Source organism: Coregonus lavaretus (genome assembly GCF_964263955.1).
Source record: "Coregonus lavaretus genome assembly, chromosome: 12".
In the NCBI taxonomy this organism is placed as follows: Eukaryota; Metazoa; Chordata; class Actinopteri; order Salmoniformes; family Salmonidae; genus Coregonus; species Coregonus lavaretus.
Window position 1 is genome coordinate 34058527 of NC_139999.1, and position 14157 is coordinate 34072683.

Consider the following 14157-nt stretch of genomic DNA (forward strand, 5'->3'; position numbering starts at 1 on the left):
TGTGTGGACAGGTGTCTTTTATACAGGTAACAAGTTCAAACAGGTGCAGTTAATACAGGTAATGAGTGGAGAACAGGAGGGCTTCTTAAATAAAAACTAACAGGTCTGTGAGAGCCGGAATTCTTACTGGTTGGTAGGTGATCAAATACTTATGTCATGCAATAAAATGCAAATTAATTACTTAAAAATCATACAATGTGATTTTCTGGATTTTTGATTCCGTCTCTCACAGTTGAAGTGTACCTATGATAAAAATGACTGACCTCTACATGCTTTGTAAGTAGGAAACCCTGCAAAATCGGCAGTGTATCAAATACTTGTTCTCCCCACTGTATGTAACACATTCTCCTCTTCACCCCTCAGGACTACTATGCAAGTAAATTTGTGGCGTGGGGTTTCATGAGTCATTAACCAATGGTTTGCTGGCAGAAGAGGGCCTAGGCGGCATCAAAACTACACTGGTCTTTCCTTATATTGTATACACTGGCACACTGGCATGTTCGCTGGCTGTGAGATCAGGTAAGACGCCCTTGTTGGCCATCTAGTTTCACAGTGATGCCATGACATGTGCTATTGAACCTACTGCAACTCTTTTTGCTTTCTGGCACCCTCTACAGGAAGGAGCTGCGGGGTGCATGCTGCCTTTAAGAATGCCACTACCAACGGCCGCGCTAAATCCTCATAGGACCAATCCTTCCTGCCCAAATGAGTTGTCGCCAAATACCAACACCATCTGCACACCAAAGGGTCATTTGAGACAATCTTACTACAGCCTGACAGGATATCTGAAGGGTGAGAAAGTGTCTATAGCAGCTGTTATCACTTTTTGATAACCTGTTATGATTTTACACAATTCATTTTAGATTGGAGGGTTATTTTTAGATTTAGCAAGTTTGTCATGGAAATAATGCAGACAATTACATTGATGTAAACTACAATCTGCAATGTTAAAGCTGATCTACCCGCTAAAAAATAAACATTCAAAAGAAAAAAAGTTGTAAAAAAAAAAATGTATTAATAAAAAAAGTTGTCAGGGTAACAATCTGCTGCATCGAATAAAATAAATGTAGATGACCATTCAATGTGTGATTAAGTTTTTTTTGAATGGCACGCCTTATCAAGAGGCTGCACTGAAAAAGCTTAAGAAACCCTGCTCTAAAGCACTTAGTTTATCATAAGCATGTTTGTCAGGGTAACAATCTGCTGCATCAAATGCCTTTCATGTGAAAACAATTAATGGAAATGTGTATTAAGTGTGATTTTTTTTATTTGAGTGACAGAGCTATTCAAGAGGCTGCACACAATGACTTTTAGTCACATATTGACAGGAGTTTCACTGAAAGTGCAAAACAGCTCAGGTGTTATACAAGTGCCTCTTTACTCACATTTATAGACAGTGCAGACCAGACATAACAAATACAATGCTATGCATAGCTACATGAAACAGAGTAACATTTTAAGCACTATATTTTGGGGCCACTACAGTCCTCCATAACAGTAAAAACAAAGGAAATCCAACTATTGAAAAACAAGGACAAAGAAAAAAACACTTCTCATTTGATTCTGCAAAGAGCCATGAAGTCCAATTCAGACAGTTAACTCCAGAGTGCTGTCGATGTTGGTCGGGGTTGTCAATGTATGTTCTAGAATACTGTCAACGCCAGGTCGTTGTTATGCCAATCGACAAACAAGCAGATACATTGGTCATATCAAAGCACGATATTCACAAAGTTGAGTGTTGGTGAAGCCAGCCTTGCTCAACTTTCCATTACTGCACAGCAAGCCAATAAGGGACAGAGACAACCCCACCCCCCACAAAAAACTATTGCTCTTCCATTTCTTTTCACCCCATTTAAAAACCCTTAAAAATCCCAAGTCGTAGATGAACATGTTGACCCATTGTCCAAGTATCCACCATGAGCAGAGTCAATAAATCAGTCTTCTGTCCATTCAGTCGTGAGGAGTCAGTCCCAGTCCTAGTGTGGCCCATGGGCGACAGACAGTGCCCAGTTATTGTGCAGTGTCATGTTCTCCATTCTGCTTCAGTGAGGAAGCTTTGTGTCCATCATCACACTAGCTGTACAGAGGCAGCCTGGAGGTAGCCCTGCAGGTACTGGAGGGCCTCAGCATTCAGGCTGGCGCTCAGCATAGAGGGGACCTGCCATGGGAGGAGAACAGGAGAGATTCACTCAGTTGCCGTCTACTACTGAAAGCATCTATAGTAGTCAAAGAAAAATTATTCAGGGAGGCATTGGCAATCTAGGAGCCAAAATGTTGTACACTTCTCCCTGCTCTGCTTTTTCTGGGGCCGCACACCATCTACGCTGCGCTAGAGCGCCTTCAATGCTATGCTTGGTGGCTTGCTCTCAGTCGGCTGGGGCTTCACTTTTATAAGTAAGCTTTGTCCGAGACAGAATGGACCATAGGACAGGAGCCCATCTCCTGTGTCTGTAGTGTGAGGCAGTTTGTTGGGCAAGTACAACCATTTGAAAGAACACTAGTCGGTCACAAGGCCTTACCCCCTATCCAACTCCTTAATTCTGAGTGTCAAACAGAGGCATTGGGTCCCATTTTTAGAGTCTTTGGTAGGACTCGACCGGGTACCGAACCGCCAACCATCCAATCTCAGAGCAGACACTAACCAAAGACACAGAGTTGGTGCTTAACTTTTATGCCATGTTGTTTTGCTTAAACTGACCGACAATCATATGAAGCGAGTAGAAGATTGGAACAAGATGGACGTGAATATAAATACCTTGCTAGCTAGCGTTAGCTATCTCTTGGAGCCTTGCTGTATAGTTGTTCCTGTTATAAGCAGTGATTTAGTCAAGAGGCCCACTGCCTCTAATATAGCCTAGTATTAGTGCATTTCAATATATCAACTTACCCGTCCAGGACATGCAGTAGAGAGCTTGTGGAGAGACTGAGCTAGCAGGATCTTGGGGTTGCTGACCACCTCTCTGATTGGGTCATGCTCCTTCTTCCCAGCAAAGGCCAGCTGGGAGAAAGCAGTCTGGTAACCGGGCGTGTCCTCTATGTCAATGAAGTGCTCGTCGTCAGGGATGCTGTCATCCTCTGGTAGCTCAAACAGACCAATCAAGGCCTGGAGCAGGGGGGTCCTAAAGAATAACAAACAATTTAGCAGGCCATTCATTTGGTAAAAACACTGCAAAGTGTAATAATACTCCAGGACAGTTTCTCACCAGAGTTTGGTGTACTCAGTGTCCATCATGACAGGGCACTCAGTGAGGATCTTGGTGATGCCCACAGCACAGATCTTCTTCTCCACTGGTCCAGACACTTTCTGCACCTCTGGAATGACTATCTTCTCCAGCACCATGCCAAACATCCTACAAGAGAGAGAAGACCCAGCACTGAGAATACCTTTCCACATGGTTCTTATCTTTTATCATCAGATTCAGTAAGGACTATAATATGGAATATGATACAACTTCCAGGCTCATCCTAACATGCATGTATCTGAAAGTGTGTGTAATGCAGTAAGAGGACATGGTTGGCCTTTAAAAGCCAAAAGGGACAACTGACTGGCTTGTCTGCAGTGAGCAGATTAATGCAAATGAGTCATCTGCACACTCAGCTCCAAGGCTACACTAACGGACCTCGACAGAATCAAACACATCAAAGGTCAGTTTAATTTAATCTGACAAGGGATACTTACTTTGGCTGTATGCTGTCAAAAATCTCCTGCAGAGCAATGGCTCCGTACTTGACACCATACAGATTGATAAACACCATGAAACCTGTGGAAAATAGGAGGGCCTGTGAAAACGTGCAGCACTGAGAGATCAGAGCCACACAGAGCTCATTCTAAAACTAGGCTAATATAACCCTACACACTCCTGTTGTGCTAGCATGACAAAGAGGATGTGGGTGCAGTTTCAATTGTACTTTAAATAAACATGCCCAAAAAATGTTAAGCTATACTCACTCTTGATGAACTTGGTGGTTTTGGAGCTCTGCAGTCTCTGGAAGAGCAGGATGAAGATCTGTTTCCGGTACTGAACAATGGACTCCCTGAGAGAGCGTGAGTGAACAAATAAACTCATGATACAGCCCCCATGTCAATTACATACAAAGTCCACCGTTAGCAGACAGACAGGTGGCGGTGGTTGACTCACGTGGGCATGTGCTCTATGATGCTGTTCATCAGGTAGAAACCTTGGTGGTCATTGGCCTTGGAGGCTATGAGCTTCTGGAAGACTCCTAGCAGGCCAGGCTGTACAGGGAGAGCTCTTTAACGTCAGATTATCACAACTAACTAATTTCACCAATCAACAGTTAAATTAAGACTGGTAGGTTACAGAAAAGTTCAGTAAGAGTCCGCTTATTACAGCAAGAGTCATCTTACCATCAACATACCCCCAGCTGTAACTCACTATTTTGTCAGCAGCAGAGCTGGCTATGGTGGCGCCTCCCTTCTCCAGATAGGCCTGAAGCAGGCGCACCAGAGGGGGAATGTTGCCAGTGCGTTCCCACAGCACGGGCTGCAGCAGGTGGGGGAAAAGGGTCATGTAGGAGTTGGGGATGGAGCAGGTGTGGATCTCCAGAAGCAGGGACATCACCTGGAACACGTACGGCACAAACTCTGCAACAGGAAGAGCGACAGTTGACGTAAGAAGGGCAATGTGTAGTTTGCCAACATTCAAGCTTGTCAACATTGCATCCATGCGATTCAGAGGATGGCTATTCAACCCCTTCATTCACCTTCTACTCAGTTTCCTAGGCCTGTTCTAGTCAGATGGGTATCTTATGCTTAACATGGACTTCTGTAACCTGCTGCCTTCTAGGGTACAGCCACATACCCTGTACATCATTCTGTAGGATCTCAGTGAAGACTGGGAAGAGGGCCTCCTCGAAGCTGCCCACGGTGGTAGGGTTGGCCTTGCAGGTGATCCGGATGGACAGGCACAGGGACTCAAACAGGTAGTGGTTAAAGTGAGGCTTGCTGGGGTTCTGGAAGAAACATGACACAGGTAAATACTAGGGCTGGGAATTGCCAGGGACCTCACAATACGATATCACAGTACTTAGGTGCCGACACAATATGTATTGCAATTCGATACTGCGATTTTATTGCGATTCAATGTTCCAAACATATTGCTCACCATATTTCTGCTCTGCAGAGGGACAAGAGAGACCCATGAGAAAACTAGTTCTGATCAGTCATGGAAATAAAAGTGCTAAAAACTAATTGGCTCCCTATTTAAAAAGCTGGAGAACAAGCTATGAAGGAAAAATACTGGTTTTGGTGCACAGGTACAGCCAAGTAGTGCAAAAATTATATTGCAATCATGTCAAAAAAGAATATCCCGATATGCAACTATCGATCCCCCCCATCACTAGTAAATACAGCGGCCCCTTAAAGCCAGACTAAGTCTCATTTAGGTAATTTGTGTTAATGAAATGTTAAACTGTCGGTGCGACAAAACAAACCCAGGCAAGACGTCATAACGTGCTCCATCTTGAAGTACTCAAAGCGGCCGCTGGGCCAGCCACCCTTCAATCAGTCAGTATCAGACAGCTGGAGTTCTGATTTGCTTGTAGCCTACAACAAGCATGTAAGCTACTCTTTTTTTATTTATTTTTTATTTCACCTTTATTTAACCAGGTAAACCAGTTGAGAACAAGTTCTCATTTACAACTGCGACCTGGCCAAGATAAAGCAAAGCAGTGCGATAAAAACAACAGAGTTACATATGGGGTAAAACAAAACAAAACAAAGTAACACTCTACTCAGTAACATTCATAGCTGACTTCACTTGTAAATTGTATAATACAGTAACTATATAATACAAATTACAATTTACAAGTGGAGTCAACTACGAACTTACAGCAGTAAAACGTAATTCAAATTTACATAGACAAGTTCAACAATATAGGCCGCCTACTGCGGTGCAATGGTAGTGCAGTTATCGTAGTGCCATTATCTGCTTGATTTCTTGCAGTGCAAACACTTGCCTGGAAAAGTCTACCCTCAGAAATTATAGCAGGGTTGAATTATAAAATAAATGTGTCATCAAAAGGTTGCAATAGTAAACAACATCCAAGAGGAAAACAATTAGCCAGCTAGCAACTCCAGCAAAGTTTGCAAGTGCATGAACGTTTATGTCTGTAGGCTATACACATTTTCAAGCAATGCGTGTGTGGATCTATCGGTTTGCTAGCCAGCTAAATTAGCTAGCTTAACTTACCAGTAGCAGAGCTTTGAAGTAACCCAAATGACAAATGAATCTTTCATCTATAGATTAAGATATATACACTGAACAAAAATATAAGCGCAACATGTAAAGTGTTGGTCCCATGTTTCATGAGCTGAAATAAAAGATCCCAGAATTTTTCCATACGCACAAAAAGCTTATTTCTCTCAAAATGTGTGCACTAATTTGTTTACATCCCTGTTAGTGAACATTTCTCCTTTGCCAAGATAATCCATCCACCTGACAGGTGTGGCATATCAAGAAGCTGATTAAACAGCATGATAATTAAACCGGTGCACCTTGTGCTGGGGACAATAAATGGCCACTCTAAAATGTGCAGTTGTCTCAAGTTGAGGGAGCGTGCAATTGGCATGTTCACAGCAAGAATGTCCACCAGAGCTGTTGCCAGATAATTAAATGTTACCATAACGTTGTTTTAGAGAATTTGGCAGTACGTCCAACCGGCCTCACAACTGCAGACCACGTGTAACCACACCAGCCCAGGACCTCCGCATCTGGCTTCTTCACCTGCGGGATCGTCTGAGACCAGCCACCTGGACAGCTGATGAAACGGGTGTATTTCGGTCTTTAATAAAGCCCTTTTGTGGGGGTAAAAACGAATTCTGATTGGCTGCGCCCCTGCCCAGTCATGTGAAATCCATAGATTAGGGCCCAATGTATTTATTTAAATAGACCGATTTCCTTATATGAACTGTAACTCAGTAAAATTGTTGAGTTTATATTTTTGTTCAGTATATTAAACCAGAAAAAAATGTGATTTTATTTGGGACTGACCGAGTCTGGCTTTAAGCTTACCGTATGCTTCCCAGTCTAAACAGTTTGCACATGACGAAATTGTGAGGTTTTGGTGTTCGGCAAAGAGCACACCATTTTTCCTTGAGGCAAGCTGAAGTTCGGTAGTCGAAGTCTACGCCCCTTTGTCGGTGACTAAGACCTCCTCGACAAAAGCATAAAAATAACAGATTTCTTGAGTTATCCTAGATAAATTCAGATGAGTTTTAGGAAGTGTACTAGCTACAGCGTCAAGAGGTTCAAACCGTAATATTGCCTCTTTTTTCGTTTTTCAAGTGAAGGTATTATAAGGGAGTATGCGAGCACAGACGTTCACTTCGCCTAGCAGAGTTCTGCTAGGAGCAAACCGAACCTATATATTCGTACGCCTTTAGACACAATGCAAGTCAGCTCATGTGTACATGCATCCACAGCAACGCAGACAAGATATGAGTGTGTAACCTACCTTGCTGACCAGCAGGAGCTTGTGAGTGAGCTGGCCAATCAGAGTGGGGATGTAAGGAACAATGGCCTCCTGCAGGAGGGAGAAGCTGCGCATGATGGCTGGAAGAGAATGAAGGAGATGTCAGGGTAGAAGACAAGGATCAGTACACACTGAAAAATAATGTCCACAACCTTAAAAGGAAGGTGACATTAGGTCCTCCGTGACGACATTAAGCAAAAGGAAGGATAGCTAAAAATATAATGAAAGCCATAGAAGTTATTAGCAGAGCATTTTACCCTCAAACCCCAGTACCTTTCATGATATATTCGTTCTCTGAGGAGCCAGGCAGAGCCAGGGCCTTGAACAGGTTGTGTAGCAGCTGTTCTGTGAAGGGGACCATCTCTGCAGGAGTGATACTGAAACACATGATGACAGATGATTAATCACTACTGATATGAGGCACCAAAAGTTACAAACTAAGGTTATTGGTAATGACCAAAGTTTTATTAACAGACAAACTAAAATGGATGAGATGTATAGTTGATTATATTTGTGTAGAGTGGTGTTGAAAAAGATGAAGTCTACATTTAGTTCTAAGTGTAGCTGGCTTACTACTCACAGAGTGGAGTTGTTGGGGCCCCTCATGGTGAATAGTCTCTCCAGTGCGTGGGCAGCGTAGGTGTGCTCTACTGTGCTCTCTGCCTGCAGGTGGGCCACCAGCAGAGGGACAGCCTGCAGCAGCAGCTCTTTGGGCAGCTGGAAGACAAGAGGGGACAGAGGAGGACTGCTTATTCACAGGCCCCTGCAAGCATTGATTTTAACCCTTAGTAAATGGGCTGAACTCGTGACAGTGAAGTTTCAGAGGGTAGAGAATACAAAATCATACCTGACTCCTGAAGATCATGACATATTTGATGGCATCAGCCTTCAACACTGGGAACTCATTGACTAGAATAGAAGAGAGTAAACATGTTTTTATAAAAGTGTAGCTACAGTTGAAGTCGGAAGTTTACATACACCTTCGCCAAATACATTTAAACTCAGTTTTTCACAATTCCTGACATTTAATCCTAGTAAAAATTCCCTGTCTTAGGTCAGTTAGGATCACCACTTTATTTTAAGAATGTGAAATGTCAGAATAATAGTAGAGAGAATGATTTATTTCTGCTTGTATTTCTTTCATCACATTCCCAGTGGGTCAGAAGTTTACATACACTCAATTAGTATTTTGGTAGCATTGCCATTAAATTGTTTAACTTGGGTCAAATGTTTTGGGTAGCCTTCCACAAGCTTCCCACAATAAGTTGGGGGAATTATGGCCCATTCCTCCTGACAGAGCTGGTGGAACTGAGTCAGGTTTGTAGGCCTCCTTGCTCGCACATGCTTTTTCAGTTCTGCCCACAAATTTTCTATAGGATTGAGGTCAGGGCTTTGTGATGGCCACTCCAATACCTTGAATTTGTTGTCCTTAAGCCATTTTGCCACAACTTTGGAAGTATGCTTGGGGTCATTGTCCATTTGGAAGACCCATTTGCGACCAAGCTTTAACTTCCTGACTGATGTCTTGAGATGTTGCTTCAATATATCCACATACATTTCCTTCCTCATGATGCCAGTCCCTCCTGCAGCAAAGAACCCCCACAGCATGATGCTGCCACCCCCGTGCTTCACGGTTGGGATGGTGTTCTTCGGCTTGCAAGCTGCCCCCTTTTTCCTCCAAACATAACGATGGTCATTATGGCCTAACAGTTCTATTTTTGTTTCATCAGACCAGAGGACATTTCTCCAAAAAGTACAATCTTTGTCCCCATGTGCAGTTGCAAACCGTAGTCTGGCTTTTTTATGGCGGTTTTGGAGCAGTGGCTTCTTCCTTGCTGAGCGGCCTATCAGGTTGTCGATATAGGACTCGTTTTACTGTGGATATAGATACTTTTGTACCTGTTTCATCCAGCATCTTCACAAGGTCCTTTGCTGTTGTTCAAAGTACGTTCATCTCTAGGAAACAGAACGCGTCTCCTTCCTGAGCGGTATGACGGCTGCGTGGTCCCATGGTGTTTATACTTGCGTACTATTGTTTGTACAGATGAACGTGGTACCTTCAGGCATTTGGAAATTGCTCCCAAGGATGAACCAGACTTGTGGAGGTCTACAAATTATTTTCTGACGTCTTGGCTGATTTCTTTTGATTTTCCCATGATGTCAAGCAAAGAGGCACTGGGTTTGAAGGTAGGCCTTGAAATACATCCACAAGTACACCTCCAATTGACTCAAATTATGTCAATTAGTCTATCAGAAGCTTCTAAAGCCATGACATAATTTTTTGGAATTTTCCAAGATGTTTAAAGGCACAGTCAACTTAATGTGTATATAAACTTCTGACCTACTGGAATTGTGATACAGTGAATTATAAGTGAAATAATCTGTCTGTAAACAATTGTTGGAAAAATTACTTGTGTCATACACAAAGTAGATGTCCTAACCGACATGCCAAAACTATAGTTTGTAAACAAGACATTTGTGGAGTGGTTGAAAAACAATTTTTAATGTAAACTTGCGACTTCAACTGTATAAAGCAATCCACAGCTGTGATGGTGAATTCATTAATCGTTTGGTTCTCGGTTTAACTTTATATTTACCGTTTTGGGATTTGAGGTCTGTGAGAATGTGGTTCACAAAGAATTCTGTGAGGTTCACCAACTCGTTAGCTTGCGTGATACCATACTGAAAAAGAAACATTTTGCATGAGTCAATGTAATTTGCTCAATGTCTCTCCTGCAATAATATTTATAACCCATCAGATGTTACACAAACACACCCAAACACGATAGGCATAATGACCTGAAACCATACCTTCGCTGTCTGGGCTTTAGAGGCCAGAGATGTGACCAGGTAGATGGCAGCGTCTTTGTGCTTCCAGTTCACCCCTGGGTTCTTGGCATACTCCCCGAGCATGGAGTTGACATAGCCAGAAAAGATGGCTGTGACCGGGCCCTCAAAGAACTTACAAAGGCCTCTCACCAAGTCACAGGCAGCCCTGCGCCGAGTGTCTATGTCTGCAGGAAGGAGACAGAACCGAGGGGTCAACATCAGTGTACCTTGAACACCTATACTTCAACAATCCTCCAGTTCAATTTTGATCTTGTTGAGTTTTAAAATGGGGGGGGTTAACATGTATGCACTCACTAACTGTAAGTCGCTCTGGATAAGAGCGTCTGCTAAATGACTAAAATGTAAATGTAAATTTTTTTATTACCTGATCCTTCAAGATCTCTTCGGATATATTCCTCAGAGTTATCCTCAAAGGCCTCCTCATCAGCACCTGGAGACAGACATCTATGCATCAGTATCAGAGACCATTATCAAATCGCTGCCATTAACGTACAATGGCAAGAGCAGAAACAATATAGTCATGTAGCCATTTATCCCCAAGATACTGTTTCAGTCTCAACTCACTTCGGAACTCCATGTTGGGCACAATGACCTTCTCACAGATGCTGGTGAGTGTGTTCTGGTCCTCAAATAGATGCTTGTAGTGGGGCCTTTCACACACAGATGCCAGGAACTGAATAGCATTGCTCACAAGCTATGTCGCAAACAAAAAAGGAGCAAACGTATTAGCAGGTGGTCAACATGATCTATTGATAAGCTACATTAATGTATTATCAGCAGTCTCACCAGGTCATACTTGACCTCCTGGCCAGTGGAGACCAGCAGGTTCCAGATAGCGGTGACAAACCGAGGCAGGTAAGGCTGGAACTCTTCATCGTACTTCTGGGCGTACAGAGCAGCGTTGTCACAGATCTGAGACTTGAGCAGCTCCAGAAGACCTGCCTCCTCTTCATCCTGTTAGGTGGAAAAGACAAGACAGTATCACAAGTTGAATCAACTGATGCATTAATAACCAATTGAACATCCTACAGTGCTGTTATTCACCACGTCCACTCACATCTGTTTGTAGTAGCTTGTTATCCAAGGTCAACAAGTTATGGAAATTAGACATCCAGGTCTCCATGTTGTCCTCAAAGAACTCTGGAAGGTCCTGTGAAGGCAGAGACAAAGATGGAAGAATGAGATAACTCCAGTGAAAAAGCAGCACATTTAAATGCAGTAAATCCTTGTGGGCATAAAGCAGGTAAGAGGCAGGGGACACACACCTGGAAGTTGAGACTGTAGAAAAGCTTTGAGATCAGAGTAAGGGACGAGAAGAGGATCTTCAAAGCGTTGATGTCCTTCGCATGGGTCTGACACAGCTCAATCGTGGCCTGAAAGAAACAATAGACATGAATAGCAGACAATGACTTCCCATGTCTAAATAATTAAGGTCCTACAAAAGTAAAAGCAAGGGACGGGCAGCACCAACTTCCAGACCTGTTGTTTTTACTTGAAATACATTTCAATTGTTAGAGTTGATTAACTCTGAAACCAATCCACCACTAACCTTGAAGAGTTCAGTCAGCGGATTCGCAAATGTGTCCAACACCAGTTTAATCTCCAGCCACAGCTCATTTGACTTAAACTCATGTCGATACCTGGGAAAACAGATGATCAGTGTTAACATATTTCAAAACTAACCACAAATACATGATTTACTATGACACCGTGTCATGCTCATGGTGGTGTACCTCTTGAAAAGTGAGTGTGCGGTCCGGAGCACTCCGTTGATTATGTGGAAGTCTCCGCTCTGGAAGCGGGTCACCATCTCTGTCAGGAGGTCTGGCCACTTCAGAGGGAAGTCCTCTCTGCCGATGATGCTGATGGCATCACTCAACTGTAGAAGAACAGTAAATACTACAGAAAAACTGAACCATCTCTACAAATCTCCCTTTTGATTGTATACATGGATTATCCTAAAGGATTGTGAACTCATGGATTCCAAGAACCTCCTATGAAAGTATTTCAAACAAGCACCAGCCCACTGACTTTGATGTAGAGTAGATGAACAGGTAACAGGTCTCAACTCTTGTGAAGACATACCTGTTTCTGAATCTGTTCAGGGCTGCTCAGCATCAAATTTACAATGTTGGCCTTGATAGTGGTTCGGTCCGGATCCGAGATTTTGTTTGGTTCATCTTCAATCTGAAAGAGACATAACAATACAAAGTAACACTTGTCATGCCAACATTGGGCCAACAATACTTGCACAACCCATAACATTTGTTCCAATATTCAGGCCATCACCACTAACTTACTATGCGCCAGTTCCTCTTGATGTAATTTTTGAAGGTGACAGCTGCACACACCCGGATCACATTGTCTTGGGATTTCTCCAACAATGTAAGCAGCAATATTGGGTAATTCTGGTTCCCTTCAACTGACTCAAGAAACTTTTCAGCTGGAAGAGGGAAATATGAACATTCCAGTCAAGCACTGGGACATTTTACATAAATGCGCAAGTATATATATCATAGTATATGTTTATAGCTTCTATGACTGATCAGGGCATGAGTGTTTTAAATGAACAAGCATTCTACTCTGACTGAGCTCCCATACCTGGACGTCTTACGGATGGATCTGGGTCCAGAGTTTTGCGCATAAATTCTGTGAGGGTCTGAAGGTTTCCATCATTTAGCTCCATGGTGCCCTAGAAATATGTCATAATCATTACATTAGGCATAGTAGTGATGGTCTCAACTGACTAGTAACTTGATTGTCTTCGCTACAAGTTAAGTGGGAAGTTATAGTTTGACTAAAAACCGTTAACGTTATATTCACCCGATCAATATATGATTGAGTAAGTCATACTAGCTTTACATCATCACTAAAACACCAGTTACTGACAAATACCTTGGCCTAACGCTAGCAAATGTTAGCCCATCTTTGCCATCTGGCAGCACATTTTTCGAATACATTTTTAAATGACAACCTTTGCGCTCCAATGAAATTCGTTATTTTTCTCTACGTCAGACACTTTACCCACTCACAGTAAATCTAGGGAAGGACTTGGGGGGGGGGGGGGGGGGGGTTCCGTTAGCAACGACTTGGGGGGGGGGGGGGGGGGGGGGGGGGGTTCCGTTAGCAACTAGATAGCAAAATTAGCATGGTACTCTGGCATGGCGATGCTGATTCAAAATACTTCAGTTTCACTACTTTAAGGCAGGTTGCTTACATCTCAAATAGCAAACAATTGTTTCGAGGATATAAACTTAGCTACGGAGTAGAGAGTAACTAAATCACAGCAAGTTGACTGAATGACTGCGCAAGTTAACTAGCTAATTTAGTAGCCAAACTAGCCATTGCTGTCTGGTAGGCTAACTTTGCACGTCTTCTCACTACTTGTACGCGTTAGCAGCTAGCGAGCTGATATTTTGTTACACTTGGGCGAATTTGCTAACTAGTTAGGCCAGATAGCCCTTTCTGCAACAAATAATTTCCTGTTTAGGGGAAATAGCTAGCTACATAACTAAACGTGAATAGTTAGCTAGTATCGCAGTTACACTGTTCTTCTACTAGTACATTTTGGCTAGTTTGCTGATGCTAAATAGGTAACGTTAACTTGCGAAATTATCCACGATGTGCAAATTAGAAATGTCTACCGTAGTTTTCTGTTTTTCTACAAGCTAGCCAGTAATGTACATTAAGATGTATCATTTGATACAGCGGTGAGATTAGAGATGTTATACCTTCTCTTGCTTTGAGTTGTCCGTCAACCGGTATGTGCTGTGGCACGATTCGCTGCTGTCTGACTAGCTAGTTTAAAGAAAT

General features: G+C 42.8%; 1 protein-coding gene across 1 annotated transcript; it reads right to left on the reverse strand.

Moving 5' to 3' along the window:
* Positions 1–1249: 1249 nt before the first annotated feature.
* Positions 1250–14157, reverse strand: LOC311139066 (exportin-2-like). The gene is made up of 25 exons (XM_084173922.1): positions 14076–14157; positions 12946–13036; positions 12645–12787; positions 12430–12531; positions 12078–12223; positions 11894–11984; positions 11610–11717; positions 11402–11494; positions 11131–11298; positions 10909–11038; positions 10709–10774; positions 10306–10508; positions 10092–10176; positions 8342–8403; positions 8075–8211; positions 7768–7871; positions 7477–7574; positions 4824–4974; positions 4398–4606; positions 4140–4237; positions 3950–4035; positions 3680–3761; positions 3204–3350; positions 2888–3119; positions 1250–2158 (listed from the first exon to the last, which is right to left on the reverse strand). Exons 2-25 carry the CDS (start codon positions 13028–13030, stop codon positions 2069–2071), a joined length of 2916 nt encoding a protein of 971 aa, XP_084030048.1. The 5' UTR covers positions 13031–13036; positions 14076–14157; the 3' UTR covers positions 1250–2068.

Excerpts from the sequence above, each read along its gene's own strand:
- LOC311139066 (XM_084173922.1), bottom strand. The coding sequence starts at position 13,030 with ATGGAGCTAAATGATGGAAACCTTCAGACCCTCACAGAATTTATGCGC. Across the intron at positions 10,177-10,305 it reads CTAAAGCCCAGACAGCGAAG|TATGGTATCACGCAAGCTAA; the intron begins GTATGGTTTCAG and ends TTTCTTTTTCAG. Across the intron at positions 2,159-2,887 it reads CTACTGCATGTCCTGGACGG|GTCCCCTCTATGCTGAGCGC; the intron begins GTAAGTTGATAT and ends CTCCCATGGCAG.